This window comes from Pavona decussata, unplaced genomic scaffold (genome assembly GCF_977016875.1).
Source record: "Pavona decussata unplaced genomic scaffold, jaPavDecu1.1 SCAFFOLD_143, whole genome shotgun sequence".
In the NCBI taxonomy this organism is placed as follows: domain Eukaryota; kingdom Metazoa; phylum Cnidaria; class Anthozoa; order Scleractinia; family Agariciidae; genus Pavona; species Pavona decussata.
Window position 1 is genome coordinate 1,665,509 of NW_028145556.1, and position 23,642 is coordinate 1,689,150.

The following is a 23,642-nucleotide window of genomic DNA, read 5'->3' on the forward strand; positions in this document are numbered from 1 at the left end:
AAATTTGTTTTGTATTTTAGCCTGCCTCGTTAGACAACCCAAGACCACTTTCTCGTCGGACAACCTGTGTCTTTGAAGTTAGTTCCATCAAGGATCAAACGCAATCATCATTAATTTGTTGTTGTTGTAGTGTTGGTTACTTTAATTTGCTGTGTGGTTTTAGGGACTTAAAAACTGTTCTGAGGAAATGCGAGCAGATGAAGAATACATGGTATCCTTATGGCAGCACGAGATCACAAGAGTCGTCAAGGATCGTTTATGCCGATCAGTTGATATCAAATGGTTTGAGAAGACCCTCAAGTCAGTCATTAAAGAGGTACAATTATCTAGCTTAGAAGCTATTTAACGTTACAGTAAAACCCTCGTTTGAGTGAGAAAACACATTACAGAGGGTGAAGCCTTCGTCTAGTGTTCAGCATTGTGCTGAATTACTTTTGAATTTTGTTCTAGCATTTTTTCAGAGTTCAAATCGTTTTATGAGTGAGGAAACGCATTGCAGAGGGTGAAACCTTTGTCTAGTGTTCAGCATTGTGTTGAATTACTTTTGATTTTTGTTGTAGAATTTTCCAGAATTGCCAGCCAACTCTCCATCTCCTCTGTTTATCACGTTTCCTTTGGATGCGGGACTGTATGGTCAGCGGCCAGTAACTCAAGGACGGACAGCTCCAAAGGTTTGTTATCATTCGATGCATTTTTCTTCCTTTTCATTGGCCGAGAGCAAACCACGTGACCTGCAAATAACTGCCTACAAATAATGGTCTGCTCATGTGCAATACGAAGGAGCTTAAGATCCGACGACGGCGGGTGTCTGCGACGGCAGCTATGACCGTGGAAAACTGGGGAGAGGCCGCCGTAAGGCGTGAAAAGTAAACCTTAAGAAACCGACCGGAGGACGGCTACGAGTTGAAGAAAGGGTTCAATAATTTTTATTGTAGTTATAGCTTCGTTTAGATCGGCTCGTGGCCCTCTCCTTGAAAGCTTCGACGACGGAGAAATTTCAGAGGGCGGATTTCTTCTCTTGTACGATTAAAATATATTAAGTCGAAAAATCCAGATTTTTCTTTTTCTTCTACCCATTCCATAAAGATTCTGCCATTTAAAATTACATATTTTCAATGCAGGTAACAAGACAACATGTAAATATGCGTACAGACAATTCCAAACCAGATTTAAAACAAACTTGTAAATATAACAATTCGTTAAATCATCGCACCATTCCAGAGCCATAATCACGTCGTGCCACGACATGACATATAGTTGAAATATTGTATCTTCTTCATTAAATGTTGCATAGACCAAAACTTGGTTCTGCGATGATTCCTTCGCCTTTTTCCTTGTTAATTCAAAACTGTCGGATGGATCTAGATCAAAACAAGCTCGATTTTGTGTAATTGTCAACAAACTGAGCCGAGATTAAATGTTGAATGTTGACTCGTTATTTCGATGAAGCTACAACACAACAGAATTCAAACAGGGTATTTAATGATTGACTTTAATACATATTCCTAACAGTACATCAAGAAAAAAAATAGGCAGTCTCAGACTGCATGTGTCTACTGCAGCACTGGTGTAGAAATGTGATATAAAAGAATTGAAGAAAAGGGAAATAAGACTGAAAAGAAAACGAAGAGGGAGGAGTGGAAATAGGATAGAGATAGAAAAAATGGTTGTAAAAATGTTGCACAGAATACTGGTGAGAAGAGATTAAGCTGGTATTGTTTACCACAAACATTTTGTTTGAAGAGAACTGTAACTTTATTCTAACATAAACAATATATTATATAATCTTACAACGTGAACCACAACTTTGTACTGAAAGCAATGCAGCAGAGTTCTAAACATAAAGTACTGAAAGCAAAGTTCTAATCTGAAACGTAGGCATAAAATGCAACAGAAACTATTAATTAATCTATACTGAACTTATGAATAGCAAGTATCATTCTTTGACTCCTGTCGTGTTTCCATAGTTTTCGCATAAATTAACTTTTTCCTAGTGCGGTTAAAAACAAATGTTTTCTGACGTGAAATAATATGGTTACCTATTAATCATTTGCCGAAAAACACACTTGAACGCAAAAATTGCTAAAAATTCACGGCGTGTTGATGAAGACCTTTGGCATATCAAATTTCAATCCGCTTATGCAAATTGTCCTTGATTGCGCATCTAGCATCTGTCGCTTCTCAAACGCATATATGAATTGACAAAGACACAAAAATCAACAAAAAGCTTTTCCAACAAAACATTTTATTGAAATAAACGATGCATTTGTTATTAGAGGCAAAAAACTTTCAGTTTTTTTTTTGGCGTGCGTGCAAACACGCATGTAAAATTTGAAGACACTCCGTGTTTGTTCAAAGCGATCACTCGCAGTAAATTCGGGTACGTTTGCGAGGAAAATTACAGAAGTTACAGAATTCTGGTTCAAATCATCACTTACAGTCAACCCAGGTCACGCGTGAACGATATTTTTTAAATTTGAACGGAGTTTTGAAATTTTAACATGTCAGTTTTGAAAATCGCAAACGAGATTTCAGAGTTCCCGTATAAATTTCCCTAGCTTATTGACGGTATAAAGCTATGAATTTTTTTTTACATTGCAAAATTGAATGTTTCAAGAATAACAATTGTTTCCTAAGTATTTTGAATCTTTTTTTCAGTTAATGCGTCTTTTTCAGAACGATTTCCAGCGAAATGCCCAACATTCCATTCACACGTCGGACATTACAAAGAGAACCTCGAATGTTCATTTCATTCTTGGAAATACTGTTCACGCGTGACCTGGGTTGACTGTAAACTATTAGTAAAAAGCAAATCAATATCGGAAAACATCATTTACCGTATTGTCGCCATTGTCCTGATCCGGAAATACAATCACTTAGATCTCGGTCAGTCGAGGATTAGCGTCGGCTTTCGATAGGATTCCATTTGGGATTCCTGTGGCATTTACACTCTTACACTCTTTCACTCTTTCACTCAACCCGATGACATAGTGTCTACGCTTCTCTAGAAGCCGTAGACACAAAAAACTTATTGGTTGTGGTTTGCAATTGGCGGCTTCGTGACAGAGCCACAGCGGCTTTCCATGTAGTCATCGACAGCCCGCCAACATCGACAAAATGAAACGGAGATTAATCCTTTAAAAATCTTTTTCTCTTCGTGAAATACTCAAATAAAACGATCCACTAAGATTGAAAAACCTTTAACTATCGAAACTATCAAAGAATTTCGCCGAATAAGACCTAAAATGGGATTATTTTACTCACGTTTTAGACGCGACGGCAAACTCGGCATTTTGACGTCGTAAACAACCCCGCTACGGCGGGAAACTTACGGTACGTCGCATCTCCTTGCAAAATAACGGCTAGTCATTGCAAAGCGTGCATCACCTCGTACCCAGATCTAACGCGTCCGTATACAAAAGGTAGGCGAAAACCAAACAGAAAAAATCAGACCCGAAATGTTGAGTTTAATCAAGTTTGAAGTATTTAGCACGGTTACAAATTGAATGTGATTGCCTTTAAAAATCCGAACTGATGAAAGGCTGACCAGTTGGCTACTTAAAAGTGTAGGATTTTCACTACACTGAAATAAATCCAAGCGGTGAGAGCGAAGGGCTTGGCACTTGTGGACCTGGGCCACACCACTTGCCGTTGAAGCTGAAAAAAGTCATTTGGATTGACAACAGCAATGTTGCACTCTAGAATTGTATGCTGCTGTATAGAATTTGCGGAGTGTTAGCTGTCATTATTTCTCTGCCCTCACTATTAATTATTTTTTTCTATTGTTTGTTTTTTGTTTTTTTGTAAAAATTGAAGTATGATTTTATGCACTCTTAATTTTCTTATCTTTTGTTTTGTGCTACTTAGTTAGTAATAATATAATAATAATATATAATTAAGCATTACACTAAGTCTCAATGCTTTACAACTCTATAAAAATGCCAATTACAAAATTTGTAATACATATATATATAAAAGAAACTTCATAGTCACATTAAAAAACCTACTCTAATTGATAAAATTTACGAAATAAATATGTCTTAATTGAAGATTTAAAAGAGTTCAATGTCTCGGACTTCTTTATTTGAAGCGGCAAGGAGTTCCAAGCATTGGCAGCATAGACAGAGAAGGCTCTCGCTCCATATGTCTTGGTGTTATAGCGAGGAGTAGCTAAGAGCCTTTGGTCAGCAGATCTTAATGGGCGTGATGGTAGATATGGGCAAAAGAGTTCAGATATGTAATCTGGAGCCAGATTATTAAGCGCTTTGTATGTAAGAACTAGGATTTTGAAATCAATTCTGGCCTTGACTGGAAGCCAGTGCAGTCTTTGAAGAACCGGAGTTATATGTTCACATTTCTTAGACCTATTAACTAATCTAGCAGCAGTGTTCTGAACAGACTGTAATTTGGACAATTCGGAATCAGGAAGACCGGCAAGTAAGCTGTTACACGAGTCCAATTTAGATGTAATAAAAGCATGGACAAGTTTTTCCGTGGTAGACTGGTCAAGGTACTTTCGAAGTCGGCCAATATTTCGAATGGACAAAAAAGCGTTCTTGCATATGTTATTGACATGCTTAGTCATCTGCAGGTGCGAGTCAATGATAACTCCTAGGTCACGGGCATCAGGGGTAAAACCATTGATGTTAAGTCCAGGTATAGGATTGGGAGTTGCAAACCGAGAAGACAGATGAAGGACTTCAGTTTTGTCTGGATTGCACGCAAGACCGTTCGCGTTACACCAAACTAAGATGTCCTTTACACATAGTTCAAGCTTGGTCAGGAGTGCTGGACGATCCCTAGATGAGTCAATAGTGATATATAGTTGCGTGTCATCAGCATACATCATTGAGTCTAACCCATGACTTGCTATGACATCTTCCAAAGGTGCAAAGAACAAGGAAAACAGCAGAGGACCAAGGACTGATCCTTGGGGTACACCATATACTAAACTCCGATCAGATAACAAACAATTCTTCACAAGTACTTGTTGTTTCCTGTTTGTTAGATATGACTCGAACCACTTTCAGGCGGTCCCATTAATACCGTAACGAGACTGCAGTCGCTCCAAAAGGCCAGAGTCGAAGGCTGAGGACAAATCCAACAGAACCAAAACAACTTCGCCTCGCATGTCAATGGTAACCATGATGTCATTTAGAACTCGAATCAGAGCAGTTTCTGTACTGTAAAATTGTCTGTAAGCTGACTGAAATTTAGCTAGGAGGTTATTCGAGACGAGGTGGTCCAGTGTTTGAGTGGCAGCAACTTTTTCAAGAGTTTTTGATAGAAAGGGTACATTAGTAATAGGACGATAGCTGGGAAATTCCTCACGGTTAGACGACTGTTTCTTGATAGAGGGGAGTATTACACCCTTCTTTAGACTCGTCGGAAAGACTCCCGATTTCAAAGACAAGTTAACAATAGATGTTAGTACTGGAGCTAGAGTATCAATGGAGTTCTTGAGAACCTTAGTGGGTACAGGGTCCAATATGCAGTACCTTGATTTGGACTTCTGGATAACCTCACGGATATAGCGTTCTGGTACATCCGAGAACTCAGAGAAAGTACCCTTGCACACAGAGGGCGGCAACCCAACTGACAGTTCCATTGATGCAAGATTCGAAGTACTCATTTGATCTTTCAAAACCTGAATCTTTCTGGTGAAGAAATCAGCAAATTCTTCAGCTAATAATTGCGGGCAATCGTGAGAAGGCAAAGGTGGAGTAAACTTGACTTTGAACAGACCATCGATAACACGAAACAATTGAGTTTGGTCAGAGTCAGTAATCATATCTCTGTAGTAGTTTTGCTTGGCCGTATTCAATGCATCAGTATATAAACGACATTGGTCAGCATACATCTGCCTGTGCACTTCAAGACCAGAAGCTACATATCTTCTTTCAGCTTGCCGTCTCTGTCTTTTAAGAAATCTCAGATTTTCACTGAACCATGGCATGTGCGGACGCAAGGTAACCGTGCGTGACCTGACAGGGGCATGTTTATCAATCAGTTGACCAAGAACGTCATTGTACTGCTCTACAAGCGTGTTAACATCAGAACAAAAGCCCAGTTCTGAGCTACAAAGAATGGAGTCTTTGATGTCATCACACAATAAAGAGGTATCCAAACGACGCAGGTCCCGGTGCATGATGGTCTTCTTGGTAGCTTTTGGACGCGCCATGGCTGCTGTGCAAACAATTGCACTATGATCAGAGATGACATTATCACATCTAATGATTTCAGGGATATCACTAATTAGTTGATCACCGTCGCGTGTGATAACCAAGTCTAGTGTATGTCCGTGTTTATGTGTGGCACCACCTACTCTTTGCACAAGACCAGCTGAATCCAATAGGTCAAGGAATTTAGCAGCATCCCGGTCATTGGCATCATCAACATGGAAGTTCAAGTCCCCAGTTACTACTAGATTTCCAGTGACAGCGCCAAGAACTTCTAGAAGCTGATGAAACTCATCGAAGAACATGCGAGTGGTTAACTTATTGGCCTTGGTTGGCGGAGGCCTATAGATAACAATAAATCGCATCGACGAGTGAGATGAACTGATAGATAAGTCCATATATTCAATTGATCGTAACGCAAGGGTCGTATTTCGTTTGACATTGAATCCTTTCCTGAGAAAAATGCCAACACCCCCACCTCTGCCATTAGATCTTGGTGTCTGTATAAAATCAAAGTCTTGTAGTGTATTTATAACAGAAGCCAGAGCGGGATCAGAGTTAGCACCATGTTCTTGCATCCATGTTTCAATTAGGGCCAAAATATCCAGTCTCTTAGACACTACAAGATCACATATGGTTGCCACTTTTTTCCTGTTCATAGAGCGAATATTCCAGAACGCAAAGCGAAGTCGTGGTACAGTAGAATTTTTAGTGGTGTTTATATTGATAAGGTTCAGTAAGTTCCTGGCGTTGTGAGTGCTTTTTATCCGTTGCTCATCGTGGCGTGAAGTGGTCCACACAGGTATGTGTCGCCCTTTGTTCAAGCAGATCTTCTTGGAAAATTTATGCATCGATGAATCACTTGCAGAAAGCGAAAATTTATGCAAGGATGAATTATTTGTAGAAAGCAAAACCAAATTTCCAAAATTTGCTGTATTTCCATTAAAGCGTGTATTAAATCTGCTTGCAGATGAGATCCTAGTTGGAATCCGATTGCAAGTTTGACGGGCACCAGTGAAGGCAGCATTTACGTACCAAGGCGGATTTCTAAAAACGCCATTACGCGTGAGATTAATAAGAGATGCTGAATCAACTTGAAATCTTGATTTAGTACAGCTTAGCGATTTTCCAATATCCAAAAGCTCAGTTCTTAAGTAGCTCCTGGTCTCCACAGAACCATAGTCAGGGCCAGGGTTCAGAGATATGTCACAACAGATAGCAAAGAAAGCCGGCAAAGGGACATGAGAGTCGAACGGCAAGACCACGGCGAGAGCTCCATGCTTAAAATGTTTCACGATAGGAAGCCTCAGAGATGCTGCTTTGTAAAAAGGCTTGGTCATCCGAGGGCTCCAAAACAAATTAGTTTCACATGTCGTTATATTTCCAGTGAAAGGAAGCACCAAGTGAGACAGTAAAGCAAAAACGCGGAGAGCGCACAAAATACGTCCTTCCGTCATGACAGTCGGTGACAATGCATGTTGCATGTTATACGCCAGTTAGCTGCACGTGGCAGTTACCAACTCGAAAGCCTAAGCTCCTTTGGTCACTGCGCACATTTTACCTTTGATGATTTATGTAATTTAATGTTGTCTCTTTGTTACTTTTGTGATGTATTGTTATTTCCTTTTGTAGTAAACTATTGAAATAGTGCATAAATAAAAAAATCTGAATCTGAAATCATACAACTGTTTTAAAAGGAGAGCCATTCATTACAACAGTACAGTTATCAATGGGTCCAGTAAAATAAGCGTATAGTAATTATAAGTAACAATAAAGGTCAGAATTTGTTCATGGTAGTGTGTTATTGCATGGAGACACGTATGGTGGTACAACATGCTATTTTGGTTTACTTGCAGATCCTTCTTCAAGCCCTAGATAACATTGAACATGTTTCTCCTTGCTTGCAAAACTTTCTGAAGCGATATAACGATGAGTTTAGCGGAGAGGGACTTGACTTAAGGATATCGTCCCACGTTATGTTTCACGTGGTTCGCTTGCACAGAATCTTGAGCTACAAGAACAGGTAAACAACAGTCACAGAAGTATGGTAAGCACCGTTTGGTCCGAAGGAGGCAACGTCAGCAAAAATAGATAAACTTGTCAAACCGGTTCATAACCTGTTGGGTAGCCTAAAATAGAACATGACATCATCCTGTTATAATTAACGTATTCCACAGCACGTTAATGAGAATCCTCCGCATTTTATTTATAAGACCAAGACAATAGCGTATGGCGTTCTCAACGTTAGTGTAATCCATTGCAAATGAATGAGACCAAACGGTGCTCACTCTTGTCACAACTGATAGATCAGTCCTAAGAAATTGCTGACCTCCTTGTCGTCTGTAGTCGTATACAAACTTAGATGAAACAGTGTAAAGGGCCTTTCACTGCTTTGGAAACTATAGCCTATTTTTCTGCCAGTGTTCTTTCGTTCTTTCCAACAGAAGCAATGCCTTGTTGATTGGCTCTGTTGGTACTCATCTCAACTTCTTTATAGCCATAGCATGGTGTATGTTGGAATACCCTATTCATCTGTTAGTATTGTTATATTCTCTCCAACAGAGGCAATGCCTTGTTGATTGGCTCCATTGGTGCTCATTTGAACTCCTTAGCAGCCCTAGCATTGTACATGTTGGAATACCCCATTCATCCTGTGGACTGTACCTATCCCAACACATTCCTTGATGGACTCAGATCTGCTGTGCGTCAAGCCGGCTGTGATGGCAAGACCACGACTGTCCTCTTTACTGTAAGTATATGCAATGCAGTGTTGAGGATGAAAGTTAAACAGCTTGTAGTCTAGCTTGTACAATGAAAGAAATAAAATATTACTTGTTTCGGCTCCGTTTAATTTTCGTATTTGTACTGCTGTGCTATCTTAATTCAATTCATAGCTGAATGTTAGGGAAGGTTGCCATTTGGTCCTTAGCTAAGACTTTTTTCTCCACATTGGGTCTCTTCGGCCATGTAAAGAGCGATTTTTGCTTGACCTTGAAATGTGATTTCCATAAGTGTTTGTATTTGTTTCATCAGTTTTCCTGCTAAAGTCCACCCCGACGTTGAACAAACATTGCTATTGAAAACGGTGATAGCTAAGAGAATCATCAATTGACTTCTAGAAAGTTCTCAGGCAGCAGCTCGAATCGAACAAAAAGCCGTGTACGTTTTACTGTTGTTCACTAAACCAATCAAATTGCTGTTTTCCAGTTAGTTAATTAGTTTGTATTTTTGCGCGTAATCATTTCGAGGTAAGCGAAAATCAGTCTACACTTAACACTGTGTTGACGAGAGGAAGCCCTGCAGTGAACCAGTGTAGGGCGATAATAAAGGATGAGGGGGACTAGTATGCCATCCAAGGGAGAGTGGTAACGCCTGTTGTTGGTAACATGGTGCCAGTGCTTGCGAGCTGACCTTACCTGGCCCATAAAATAACTGTTTACCATCGTATGTATTTGATTCAGGCACCAGATCTTCGAGATGACATGTACCTTGATGCTTTGAACAGCTTGCTTATCAGTGGAGAATACCCTCCTCTGTTCTCCACAGATGAACTAGACAGCCTTCTGCAGGTAAACTATCACAAAGCAGAAATCTTCTACTCCAATTAGGTTGATTGGTGTCCTTGGTTTTTAATGCTCTATTTGAAAAACCACCATACACTTTGGGTTGCTTACAACTGTGTTGGGTCGCAAAGAAAATTGTACTTGAGGAATCCACAAATTTTAATTATTTTTGTAGGCCAAAAAATACAGTGTTGAGACAGACATAAGGCCAACGTTACTGCTTTACTTCACCGAGGATGTTCAGCTGACAATCAAAAGCCTCTGGACTTGATCTTAGAATTTCCATATCTTGGTCAAATCTTAGACCTGCTACCCATTCACTGTCTATGTTAATAACCTCTATGAGTTCATTGGCTTTACAGAAATAGTTTGGCAAACAGTGCGTATAAAGCTGGGTACCACTGTGTATGGAAGTGTATTCTATCAGGCTACCAAATTGATCGCGATAAATTGAAGTTCTTTACCTATTCAACTTAATGCCCTTTATAGGTATACTTGCACACCAGTAAATCAAGGCATGAGCTTTCAAGATCATAAAGTAATAATTTCTTTGTTATTTTTAACAGGCTTTGATGCCGGCCATCAAGAAGAAATTCTCCAACTTCTTAGCCGATCCTATGAAGTTTTTCATCACACGAGTGAAGGCTAATCTTCACATCATTCTGTGTCTTCCACCTACTCATAGGCTTCTTAGAATAGGTCCAAGGTAAGGCATTGCCAACTGGCATAGAATTTAAGGACGAGTCTTACTTTTGTTGCTGTGCATACGTTCTGCGCATCTCGAGATATTGGGGATTCCTATGGGTGGTGCCTACTAATGCAGGGATATTTTTGCGCGGTTTAAAACTATACGGAGAAAGCAGAACTTTGCAAGTGTTCTTGGTATTTAAAAAGAAAATTGGAGGTAACCATGCATTTTTCAGAGATAATAAAGCTTCAATTTGGAGAAAATAATGATAACGCCATATATGGCTTTGTATTTTACTGCTTTTTAGAATAATTGTTGCTTAATAATCCCTAAAAAAATGCCCGCTACCCCCAATTTTCTTTGTGGATTCCATTAGCCCATACTAAGATTTGCTTTTCCCACAAAGTCATAACTGTGCAAAATACTTCTGTATTAGGAGCCACCGTCCTTAAACCCCTTTTGTAGCCTTTCTGTCGTATAGCCTGTGGATCTCTGACAGTTTAAATGAAAGCCATTGAGTAGTACTTCCCTCTGATGCTAGTTGCTTTACATTTACTAAACCAAGTTTTGGCCTTTTACCCAGAATGAACAGGTCAAGCATCTTAATTAACGAGCCGTTGTCTTCCCCGCGATCGTACACACCAACCAGTGCCCCATTTCTCGAAATGCCTGATAACTTTCTGGGCCAAAAACTATTTTGTGCAATCAAGAGATATTCAATTCTTAGTGATTTTTGTGTGGTAAGAGTGTGAAATCTGTACAATTATGTTGAAGACATTGGACACGTTTGCACGAAAATGTTCAACCAATTGATAGAAAACGGGTTTCAAAAATGCTGTCGAAAAGCGGGAGCCATCTAGTAAAATAATGCTAAGCTGCAGTTGTCAAATCAAGAGCTTCCCTTTGTCGGGTAAGGAGCTATGGACTCACTGGACTATTTTACGCCCCTTTGCCTTAAGTCTGGAACACTTTAGAACTTAGTTTCAAGTACTACGAGAAGAAATGTTGACTTTAAATTTCTGAAATTCCAGATTGCCAAAATAAAACTGCAGCAACAACAAAGGGATTGAACGATTTTTCATGACAAGGCATTTGACTCTTTCCTTTGTCGATAGATCATACCCAGGTATCCTTTATGGCTGTCAGATGGATTTTGTAAAAGACTGGCCTCAGTATGCGCTGGAAGGAGAAGCCATTCACTATCTAGAGAGGCACAAAGTTCTTTCTGAAATCTCTGAACAAACAAGGTAGGTAGCTAATTTTCTACACATTCCTTAGTCAAAGTAGTAATGATTTATTGATAGAGCTTGAGGCCACATTTTTGTCTTATTACAAATGGCTGACACTCAGTGAAGTAGGTTTTGTGTGGATAGCGCTTGTTGTTAGAAGTGGCCGACACTCAAAACGTCTGTTTTAACTGATGGAGCTCTTGTAACATCGTTTGACTCCCTTGTTTATGAGGATCAAGCAAAATTGGAGGGGGGGTGGGGGTGGGGGTGGTGGAAGATGAAGGTGTTATAATCCCGCACTTGATGTTGTTAGTGCGTTTAGTTGTATTTTATTGACAGCGGGGGGAGTTAGAATTAGATTTCAGGCCCCAGTTGTTCAAAGAACGGGTAACGTTATCCAGCGGATAAAATGTATTGTTTGGAGTACATTTTTATCGCTGGATAGCGATTTATCCGCTGTATAGAGTTATCTGCTCTCTGAACAACCGGGGCCAATTCAATTGGGCATCGCCAGTCAGAGTGGCATCGATTCACAAGTAGTCACTTTGGAAATGATCTATTTTAGGGATAAAGTTGTAGTCGCACTCTCTACAATACATGGGCACGTGCTCAGAGAATGCCACCAGATCCCTTGGGCTGGAGATGATCCTCTATCAACCAGAGCCAAGTCCCCTCCTGATGATGGCAGCGCTTCTGAGCCACGCTCTCTGTCAATTCTACTGGAGAAAGTCAACTTGAAACATCAGAATGGTGGATCCAACGTTACTGGAGACGTCTTTGTCGGCCCTACGACATACATTCAGTTCATGCACTGTTTTAGACACATCTTTTGGGACAAGAGAAAGGAAGCCAATGAGAGAGTCAGTCGATTAACGTAAGTTGATTGGATCTTTAAGGCTGACGCTTGCCTGAGAAATTCGTTTAAAGCCCAAGGATATGAAATGTTGCGGAACATAGCCAAACCTTGGGTGATCTGAGCTGAGTAAAAGTTGTTGTTGTTGTTGTTGTTGTTTTTGTTGCTGTGGTGATGGGTGGCAAAGAAACTAGGCTTAGCATCTAAAAAACACCTTGATAATAATGGTTTGAGTCAATACAACAACATACGATAATTATGAGGAACTTGTCCATTACAAAAGGCCAAGGTAGACCTTGATTTGTTAGCTCGCGTGCCTCCCCAGTTGGTAATTTTAACCTGAAATGATTTCCCATTTCACTCTAAGTTGACCCCAATATCTTAAACTTCTTATAACAATTGCTGTGCTTCCCTCGACAGTTGGAGTTATTAGATTCACCTGTATTTCTTGTATAGCCAGGGGTTTCCTCGCTGTATGAGTATTTTGTCTCTAACAAGTTTGGAGCTTCAAGTTTAAGGACGAAGGACCACCTTGATTGCACTGTCGTCGTCAATAGTCTGGCTTTGATAGATTATCTTTAACAACTGCGTGGTATCAAAGAGAGACTACAAACTCTCAAACTTTTTTTCAGCGATGATTACTCATGATGAGATGTACAGCTAACGTTTTGTTTTCCATGTTATCAGTCGTGCTCTCGCGACGCTGGAACAAACACGAGAAGACGCTGTGGTGATCAAGAACGTGATTTCAGAGACCAAAAAGCAACTTTCTGTAGCTACAGCCAAGTCCGATGAGTTGCTGGAGGCTCTTACAGCCAAGGCTACTGTGCTAGAGAAACTCAAAGCTAAACTTGGTATCGGGAGTGCCACCTTAAGTGCATTTGTTGCACTTATAGATAGCGAAATTGAAGAGGATGACACAGCCTTGTTGCAGGTTAGTATTGAAAGAAACTCGATTTTGTTGTGGCTCTATCTTTGTGCCTTAACGATGGTTAAAATCTACACTGAGTGGAAAATTTAATAGACTGTCTTTGCAACAGGAAAGTGTTTCAATAGATTTCATTAGATTTGACTAATTCCTAACAAAAACGTTACCTACAAAACGCGATGATGCCTATACAGAGAGTAAGCCGTACTTGGCTCATTCTATTCATTCAGATCAAATGTGGCAATCGCAGCAAAAGATTCCTAAGACCGAAGTCATCTTTGATGCTAAACAGCACAACCATAAATTTAACAAACTTGTAAAGATTACTTTTCCGTGGTGCCAAAAGTACGCGTTTTCTCTCTATTCCTTTCTGCAATCTTCACAAACAAATGCACCCTAAGGTTTCTTCCAGTATAACTCTTGAGAATTACTGTATAAGGTTGAAACTAGATTGCCGTTCTTTCGATGTGATAGGATGATGAGTCGGATGAGCTTGATGAAGAGTTTGAGAAGCTGAAAAGTTCCAACATAAAGAGTCGTCGTTTAAAGGTGATGGAGGAGATCGCATTGGCTGAGGGTGCGTTACAAGACTCCAAAATAGCTCTGAAGAAATCTGAAGGACAGGTTGGTTTTACACCTCGTTAGTGCTGAATGCTGCATGTAATATATCAAACACGATACAGTGTTTCATCACATAATTAACACCGAAAAGACAGTTGAAAATACAACGCATAGCGGACTATTTTTGACGAACTTCGAGGTTTTTGGTCTATTTGTAACAAATTCCGTGCTGCCAAAATAAATTAAGTGACTACTTATTTTGCAAGTGGAAAACCACATTCGTAAATCTCTCTTGGTAACATCAACTTCAGCCGGTTAGTGGTCACTTAGTTGGTTTGAGAACCCGGCGCATTTGCTGGTGGACTTCTGGATCTGCTTCCTCTTGCTACTGCGCATGCGTTCTATTTTTGCGCGATTTATGACCGTGCGCGGAAAGAAGAAGCTCTTAACAAGGGTTATTGAAATCCACGAAAAAAATTGAGGTGATCTTCAATTTGGATAAAAAAAGTAAGTCCTTTATTGGGTAGACGCAATTACCGCCAAGGCAGTAGTGTTAATTGCGCCACCCACCCCCTTCCCCCCTCCAAAAAAAAAAAACCGTAAGTAACACTACTTTACAATTAAAACTATTGCGTCAAGCTCTAGGATAATATTTAAAAGTAAATTATGTGTATTACAAGTGGTTATAGTCATAATTAACGTACGCAAAAATGCCTCTGTATTAGGGCATGTTCATATGAGCTCGGTTGACCGGGCTGGCTCGGTTTTTGATATCTCGCCTCGCCACTCTTTTCTTTACAAATATTTCGATGTGTTCATATGAGAAGGCGGGCTGGCCCGGTTACCGAGATCTCGGTTTTTGCGACCGAGATCCTGGTAACCGAGCTGGAAATTTTTCCCATGTGAACACTCCAGCCCGGATACCGAGACTGTCCGTGACGAAACATTTTTCAACTGCGCATGGCTTGTAAGGTCGCTGACAAGTCGGAACGCGGTTTCACGGGTATTTTGGGGGCCTTTTGGACATTTTTCATCTCGGTAACCGAGATTAAATTTCCCATATGAACAGAAGACAGAATTCGTCCCGCCTACCGGGCCAGCCCGGTTACCGGGCTCATATGAAGAGGCCCTTAGACAGTACCGTCCTTAATTGAATCCTGACTCCGACTATTGTTTGCTGTACACAGGTCAATCACTGGATGCACAGGGTAGACCGTTCCCTTTGTGAAAGACTTCGAGCTTTCCAGAGTCCCCCACCCATGGCTGGTATGGTGATGGTCATGGTGATGGTGTTACTGGGGAGACCCGAGTTTGCTGCTGGTATCGGTGGAGCGGGGAGCACTCACCCTCCAGCTACCAAGCATGAGCGAAAAGGAGATCAGAGCTCGTCTCTAGGGACAGGCTCTGATGAAGCATCTCGTACCAGCTCTGCAACACACAAGAAAAGAGGTGGTACCAAGGACTTGCACCAGAAAGGAGGGTCACAGATTGCGCTACTTGGTATGACCTGTCATTCATTCATTCATTCATTCATTCATTCATTCATTCATTCATTCATTCATTCATTCATTCATTCATTCATTCATTCATTCATTCATTCATTCATTCATTCATTCATTCATTCATTCATTCATTCATTCATTCATTCATTCATTCATTCATTCATTCATTCATTCATTCATTCATTCATTCATTCATTCATTCATTCATTCATTCATTCATTCATTCATTCATTCATTCATTCATTCATTCATTCATTCATTCATTCATTCATTCATTCATTCATTCATTCATTCATTCATTCATTCATTCAGAGGGGCAGTGTCACCTATTTTTAGTCTCACTTTGAATAGCCAAAAAGCATATTTGAATTGATGGAATGGCCAAAATAATGATTCAGTTGTGTTAGTTATAACCTTACTAGTGCACAGAAACTAGTATTAATTAATTCTTTGGCTGCGGATGGTTAGGATGGAAATGGATTGCAACTTGATTAAATTGGCCAATTTTTTCAAGTTCTTCCTGTGTATTGCAGAAAACTCGGTTAAAACTGGTTATAGTTTGTTCTCTGTCGGAGGAATCTCTTAGTATTTCTCCCCAGTGCTCTAACAGCAATTTCATGTTCGAAAAAAGGTTCTTTGTCAAATATTTGAGCTGTATTTACAAAAATACAGCAAAATCGGCGTGATAGTGCCCCTTTAACAATTATCCTGCGAGATCGCGCGGAATATCGCCATTTGGGTGTTATTTTTTGAGTAAAGTCTAAGCAACAATTGTGGACGATAATCCTGCTCGTATACGTGGGATCAATTGTTGATCTGATTGGCTTAACGAATACAAATGATTGGAGAAGCAGAGACCGATACAACGTAGAATTACGTTTTAAAGTGTACTATATTTCGGCTGGCCAAACCAGCCTTCTTCAGGTACAGTGAGAATTGGGATTAGCATTGGCATTGGCATTGGGACATACGCCCAGATTACAAGTTGTAATAGAAGCGTATGTCCCAATGGTAATCCTCATTGTACCTGAAGAAGGCTGGTTTGGCCAGCCGAAATATAGTACACTCTAAAACGTAATTCTACGTTGTATCGGTCTCAGCTTCTCTCATCAGTAATTTTTTTACTTCTAACAACTCTTTTAGGAGTCAATGCTGAAGGCAAAGTTGATCGTCCAACATGGAAAGCTATCCAGCAAATTATGAACGACTCACAGAAGTTTGTGGAATCTTTGCACAATATACCCTGGAAAGAAGGCCTGCCCGAAGACATCCTCAAAGGTGTCCAGTCCTTTTTGGCCGCATCCAACGGAGGAGATGTCAGTGACAGTGACCTGGGTACGGCTGCTCCGGGTGCTAGTGCCAGTACCTACCAGTCCCCTCCCGGTCGAACATCTGTACATACAGGTGCTGTTCTCGTCTTGCCTTTTGTTAGCTGTTGTTAGTTTCACTTTGAAACGTAGAATGACAAATTTGTATCAATAGAAATAAGAGTATGGTAGAGTTTGTATCTTCGGAGGAAGCTACTAAAACTACTCCTTGTTTTATCTTTCTTAAACAGTTTATTTGATTTCTTCCTTTGATTTATAGAAATTTAGCATGTACCCCAGATATACATTTTTTTAAAATGTCTTTCATGTCTTAAACAAGAAGTTCTGCTATAAAAGGGCAAGCCCCTCCTTCATTTCACACCTTTACGGGCGTGAGATGCAAATTTAGACGCTGCTCAGTCGTGACAAGTTGTTGACTCAAGCGTCCTCTGAAAAATATGCCTCAAATTTTTATACTATCACCACAGCAATATAAGATATCAAGTTCTAATTTGTTTAATTAACAAGGGTTATTCTGAAAACGAAGCCAATTTTATTGGTAAAAGCTGAAGAAAAAGGCACATGTTATTTGTCACTTGTTTACGCTCTGATGGTTGATTAACAACTAAAGGTGAGAATGGCCTGGCTAGGCCCCTTTTATACCTGAATTTCCTGTTTAAGTGAGTCTTAAGAAAGACATTCTTCGCCCCCTAACCCTCCTCCTCCTCCTTCTCCCCCCCCCCCCCCCCGCAGATGAACGTCAGCGAATAAATGAAACAAATATAAATAAAAGTATACGTTTAGTGACATATCTGCGCAATAAAAAGGAATTTATTCATGTTCACAGTAAATTTTTGAACGTCACGACAGCAAAATACTTCTGCATGACCAGAACCGACTTAGTCTCCTACTCAGCCATTCCTCGTCACGCAACGCTTCTCTTTGTGAGAAGGAGCGTTGCGCGACGACCCTTATAACGGCTTCGTAGGAGACTAGACCTGACTGATCATGTGAGAAGTGTGGAGTCGCTTCCAGTTCTAGGCTTTGAACTCTTATCACATTAAGGACGGTGCCTACTTTTGTTACTGCGCATACGTTCTGTGCATCTCGAGATACTTGGTTTTCCTATCGGTAGTGCCTACTAATACAGGGATATTTTTGCGCGGTTTTAAAATATGGGGAGAAAGCAGAATTTAGCAAGTGCTCTTGGTATCAATAAAGAAAATTTGGGGTAACCATGCATTTTTCAGGGATAATAAAGCTTCAATTTTGAAAAAAAAAAAAAAACGCCATACATTGCTTTGTATTTTACTGCCTTTTAGAATAATTGTTGCTTATTTATCTCTTTGGATTTTAATAGCCCTTGCTAAGATCTGCTTTAGTTTACCCGCATAGTCATAAACCGCGCAAAAATACTTCGGTATCAGTAGGCACCGTCATTAAGTAGTTTTCATAGCACCCATAAACATGTTTTGTCTCGCCTTAAAGTCACTGTTTTTATTGTCCGAAAACAGAGCGCAGGCCTCAAGGAATCACAATCACGGCAGCTAAATACTCGTCTGAGGATGCGGCGGTGTTGGTTGAATACACTGTGGCACTTGTGGAGTACACTCGTCTGTACAAACCTTACAGAAAGGCCAATGATTACTTAGAAGAGCTGCTAAGGGAACAGGAAGATGATGCAAAGCAAGCTCAGATGGATCAAGAGGCACAGCTTGAAGAGAAGGAAAAGGTAAGAATAATTAGCTTGTTAATTGTGAAAAAGCACGTTAAATGATCATCTGCAATCACTTGTCATCACATGGAAACCAGGGCTACGTATATCAAACAGCAGTATTTTAATATTGTTATTATCTAAAGGCACCCACACCCGAACCAGAGCCTGAATTGACGGAAGCTGACTTACCAGCCCTCCAAGAAGCTGTGAGTACGCTGCAAACAGAGTATGATGATGCAGTAGTGGTGAAACATAACCTTCAGAATGATGTAGCGTCCTGTAGTGAGAGACTAAAAGCTGCCACAGGCTTATTACAAAGGTATGCAATATATGTTTAGTACAGCATACCTCTCGGAGGTGTGAGGTATGCACCACAGGGTCACTACAAATGTGTGTCCCATAACAGTCAGAAAAGTCATGTGCCACAGGCTTACAACAAAGTTATGTCATACACTATGTCAGTTATGTACCGGAGGTATATACCCTGGCTTACTAAAAGTGGACGTTCCACATCCCATATGCTTACTACAGTTCTTTACCAGAGGTATGACAGACAGACAGACAGACAGACAGACAGACACCTTTATTTAGTTATAAAGGTCAGGGTAGTCTCTTCATGAGCTTAAAAGCACCCTGCTATCAATAGGAGCCCTGAGCACTATACTATAAAAAAGCAGATCCACTATAAAAATAATATGGATATACCAAATAAACTATAAAAACTATATACGATGCGTTAATAAAAGTAATAAACTGTATAATAAGTTAATTTAAAAAAAGCTATCGAGAAAAATTATTAAAAACTATGCATCCATGATAGTACTCGTCTGAGGATGCGGCGGTGTTGGTTGGATACCCTGTGTTACTTCAAACATAATTTTCTACAAACAGTTAGCATTGATATTCTTTCTGTTAACTGGAGTCACAATATTAACCTTTCCCTTCTAGTTAATTTCTTTTCTTTTGTTTTCTTTCCCGGGTATTTTTAAGTTAGAGTGCAAACACATTATTAGAAAACAGACAGTACGGTACACTGTACTGGAGGCAAATAACAAATTATACAGGACTTTAAAATAGTTTCAGTAAGTTCCTATTACCAAACATGGTGTTCTCAGTGTTACAGTCAACCCAGGTCACGCGTGAACGATATTTTTGAAATTTGAACGGAGTTTTGAAATTTACATGTCAGTTTTGAAAATCGCCAACGAGATTTCAGAGTTCCCGTATATTAAAATTTCCCTAGCTTATTGACGGTATAAAGCTATGAATTTTTCTTTACATTGCAAAATTGAATAAATCAAGAATAACAATTGTTTCCCAAGTATTTTGAATCCTTTATTTTTTTTTTTTCAGTCAATGCGTCTTTTTCGGAACGATTTCCAGAGAAGTGTCCAACATTCCATTCACACGTCGGACATTACAAAGAGAAATTCGAATGTTCATTTCATTCTTGGAAATACTGTTCACGCAACAGAATCGTTCACGCAACAGAATCGATAACTAAAGATAATTTGTCCGCCGTAAAAAGATTCCAGTGCAGAAGTTTCGAGCATTACCTCTTCGTCAGAAAGAATCGAATCGAATGGCTAACCCTTAAAACATCAGCACTCGAATCTCTTTACAGTGGACAAATTATCACTAAACATTTCTTTCTACTCCCTGCCAACACAGCACCACAGTTTCTTTAAGACTATCTCTCTTGTCGAGAGAATACTCTCGTGTTTTCATTTTGTTTGTCGATCATTTGTTTTTTTATTTATTTGTTTGTTTATTTATTTATTTATTTGTTTCTTTATTTATAGTCTTAAATACATGGAGCGAGAATGGAAGGCTTACGTTGACGAGTACACGTCATCAGAGATACTGCTGCCCAACTGTGTCGCAGCCGCAGCATTTCTAACTTATTGTGGAGCAATGGGAGTTGACAGAAGGTTCGTGAAAGTAGGCTTCGGCCTTGTATTTATAATAACTGTGTGGACCTACACCTTGGAATATAAAGCTCGTTGCCTTGCACGTTGATTCGTATTATACGGAACCTGTGGACTGATTTTAAAGCATCAATCATGTGGTCAGCATCATGCCAGGTTTTTCAGGCCCTCTCAATACTTGCAACAAGTTGCTTGAGACAGAAGGCCTGCCCCTTTTCTAAGCTTTATTTTCACTGAACCCATATAACCATTTCTTTGTTGTTCATTCTTTTGTTCTTTCGACCAATAATGTGAGACGTTGCAAACGGTGCAAGTCCTCCCGCATGAAACTCAGTTGAATGAAATAAATGCGCGATGCTCGCAGTTTTGAACAACAAAGTCACTTTCTTCATTGCTTTCATGTCTGTTTGGTTCTTTTGTGTTTGATGTTCTTTCACATTCTTTCAAATAAAGAAAGAGATCATTGTCTCTGTGCGTATTAGGATCCAAAGCTTTTAGCAATGGCGACGGTTTCGCCGTTGCTATCTACACTTAGTTTGATTGCAACTTCTAAGGTTTGTGATGAGGGCCTTGATGATAACTTTTTAGCACTGGTTAACCACTGATTGATATTTTTGTGTTCAGGAAGCGGATGGGCAAATTTTTCATGCAAGTGTGCAGAGACAACGCTTTGACAGTTCAGTATCAGCATCTGTTTGATCGCCTAACGCTTCCAGAATTCCTCAAAGGAAAGGTTTGTATTGTTTCCCTTCCTTTCTCTTTCACTGCACTTTCTTCAAAATAAGATCGAGGAATTACTATATTTTCCGTAGAAGAAGTAGTGACGGTAAAATGATGCTGTTGCACACAAGAGCGGGTATTTATTGAGTGTCCAAGCATTTGAGTGCCCGCTTTGGTTTTTAAGCCATTTGAAAAGCACATCTCAACAAAACCAACTGAATATATGAAAATAAAAATGATAATCAAATTTAATGTCAATAACACGGGCAGTGCTTGCGCATCTCCTGAGCCAGAAGCTCGTGATAAAATGCTCGACAATAATCCAGATCGAATTGGAATATCTTTCTAATAGGGCACTTACAATTAAAATCGTGTCATGTTTTTTACACGGCCTCTTCTATTTATAAACAGATTATGTTAAAGACGTGGGAGAAAATGCAGTTACCTACCGACCCCATCTCCATGGACACCATGTGTATCTTCTCACAAGAGGAATCTTCAGACGCGTGGGCTTTGCTGTGTGATCCACAGAGGATTGCTATCACTTGGGTGCTCACTATGCTTGGTCAAAGCACACTTGTTAAGTACAAGGTAAATTGCCAACGCCTGCCTACTGCTACAAACACCATGAATTACCAATAAGTAAGCTAGTGCTATGAGAATCAACCCAAGCTCATCAGGTTGCTAGCGTCCTGTTTTGGACATTTCTACATTTCTTGATGCAGTAGAAAGGGACACGGAGGGTGAGGGAGGGAGGGAGGAAGGGAGGGAGGGGGCGAAACCTTGAGAGCTGGTTGCATGCATGGAGTATTTGACATTGACATTGTAACTTTACTTATCCCAATCTGAACTGTCTAAATACAAAGTATCAAACAAACAAAATAAAACTGTTTTACATGAGAGGCGTTTTAGATTCGGTGATTAGAAGACACCGCTGCAGACAGAAAGGATAGATCCAGATTTCCATAACTCAATTGGTTAGCTGTTCCACAACATCGCACCTCTATAGCTAAGGCTGTTTTTTAGATAAATGCCGCAGGGTGGCCTCCCTCTCAGGCGCTCTTTTGGCTCGTCACGCAATCTTTCCTCCTCAACGTTGGGGAATGGTCAGAAGCTGTGCTGCGATCGACCAATTTTGAACGAATATAGGCGTGAGACCGAGATTTGTAGACCATACTAACTTTTTGTATCTGCCGGGAGATTCAGGTTTTCTTCGGATAAGCACTTAGAAGGGACAATCAATACTAGGTGGAACAGGTCACAACACTAGCAGCACGACTTTGTAACTTTTTTATTCAAAATGCGGTTGCACAAGTGAGTTGGAAATTGATTGATTGATTGATTGATTGATTGATTGATTGATTGATTGATTGATTGATTGATTCTTATAAGCACAAAGGTTTGGCAAGTAAATATCAAGGATAAAATCGAACAACGTTTCAGACTCGTCTTGACACCATTTTCAAGTTCAAAATGATTAAAATAAACTGTCAGAAATAGTTCACTGAAGATTAACATAATCAGAAATAATTATGTAATGTCACGCAAATAGTTTGGCTCGAATTGAGTCCGATTGGACATTAAAGGGGGCCTGTCACGGAGATTTTGCTGTATTTTGACCAAAGCTACTCAAATATTTGCATAGAACCTTTTCTCTAACATGAAATTGTTCGCAGAGCACCGGAAGGAAAATATTGACAGAGCTTTTCAATAAAGAACAAAGTGTGAAACAATTTTTAGCAATTTTTCGAAAATGCACAGGAAAAACTTGAAAAAATTGGCCAGTATTTTCAAATTGTAATCTATTTCCATCCAAATCATCCGCGGAAAAAGATAACAAATACTAGCTTCTGTATACTCATAGGGCAATTGTTAACAATACTGAAGCCGACTATTTTAACATTTCCATCGATACAAATATGGCTTTTGCTACTCAAAGGCACAGTAAAAATCGATGACGCTGCTCCTTTAAGAGATGGTGTCAATTCTCTAATTAGTAACATTTCATGCACTAAACAATCGAACTTATTATTACACACGTTTGTCAAGGTCTTTCGGGACAATACAGTGATTTCGTTGTTTGTTTGGTCAAACAGGAGCTCCGCGGCCATCTGGAGACATGTTTAATGGAAGGCACTACACTGGTTGTGACAGATGTTGATGTGAATGAACTGGAGTATGACAGTCGATTTTATTTCATCCTTCGGAGTCGCTACAGGTTTCTGACTTCAAGTACGCCTTTCAAACTCATGGTGAGTTCCTAAACAAGTATACCAGTGCAGAGAACTTCAGATACCAAAAATTAACACAAGATTATACGCGCGTTTATTCATTTGCACACGTGAAAGAAAAAAAAAAGGAAATACATTATACAACAGGAAGCCAAGAATCTCTTTACAATATCAGTGGAATGTGCGAAGATGGGAAAGTTGTTGTAATGGCCGGTTTAGGTCTTTCCTTGGTGAAA

At 39.8% G+C, this 23,642-nt stretch overlaps 1 protein-coding gene across 1 annotated transcript in view; it reads left to right on the forward strand.

Annotated features, from left to right (window-relative positions):
- The window catches only part of LOC146466535 (dynein axonemal heavy chain 8-like), a 109,027-nt gene that overhangs the window by 67,073 nt on the left and 18,312 nt on the right, over window positions 1-23,642 (forward strand). The window contains exons 56-73 of the mRNA XM_085127027.1: window positions 164-316; window positions 561-671; window positions 8,036-8,202; window positions 8,742-8,928; window positions 9,641-9,748; window positions 10,309-10,448; window positions 11,546-11,677; window positions 12,225-12,533; window positions 13,200-13,446; window positions 13,915-14,064; window positions 15,189-15,501; window positions 16,647-16,907; window positions 18,325-18,542; window positions 18,671-18,846; window positions 20,330-20,458; window positions 21,080-21,188; window positions 21,587-21,766; window positions 23,272-23,427. Of these exons, the coding sequence (XP_084983153.1) occupies window positions 164-316; window positions 561-671; window positions 8,036-8,202; window positions 8,742-8,928; window positions 9,641-9,748; window positions 10,309-10,448; window positions 11,546-11,677; window positions 12,225-12,533; window positions 13,200-13,446; window positions 13,915-14,064; window positions 15,189-15,501; window positions 16,647-16,907; window positions 18,325-18,542; window positions 18,671-18,846; window positions 20,330-20,458; window positions 21,080-21,188; window positions 21,587-21,766; window positions 23,272-23,427 (3,246 nt within the window). The remainder of the gene's footprint in view (window positions 1-163; window positions 317-560; window positions 672-8,035; window positions 8,203-8,741; window positions 8,929-9,640; window positions 9,749-10,308; window positions 10,449-11,545; window positions 11,678-12,224; window positions 12,534-13,199; window positions 13,447-13,914; window positions 14,065-15,188; window positions 15,502-16,646; window positions 16,908-18,324; window positions 18,543-18,670; window positions 18,847-20,329; window positions 20,459-21,079; window positions 21,189-21,586; window positions 21,767-23,271; window positions 23,428-23,642) is intronic.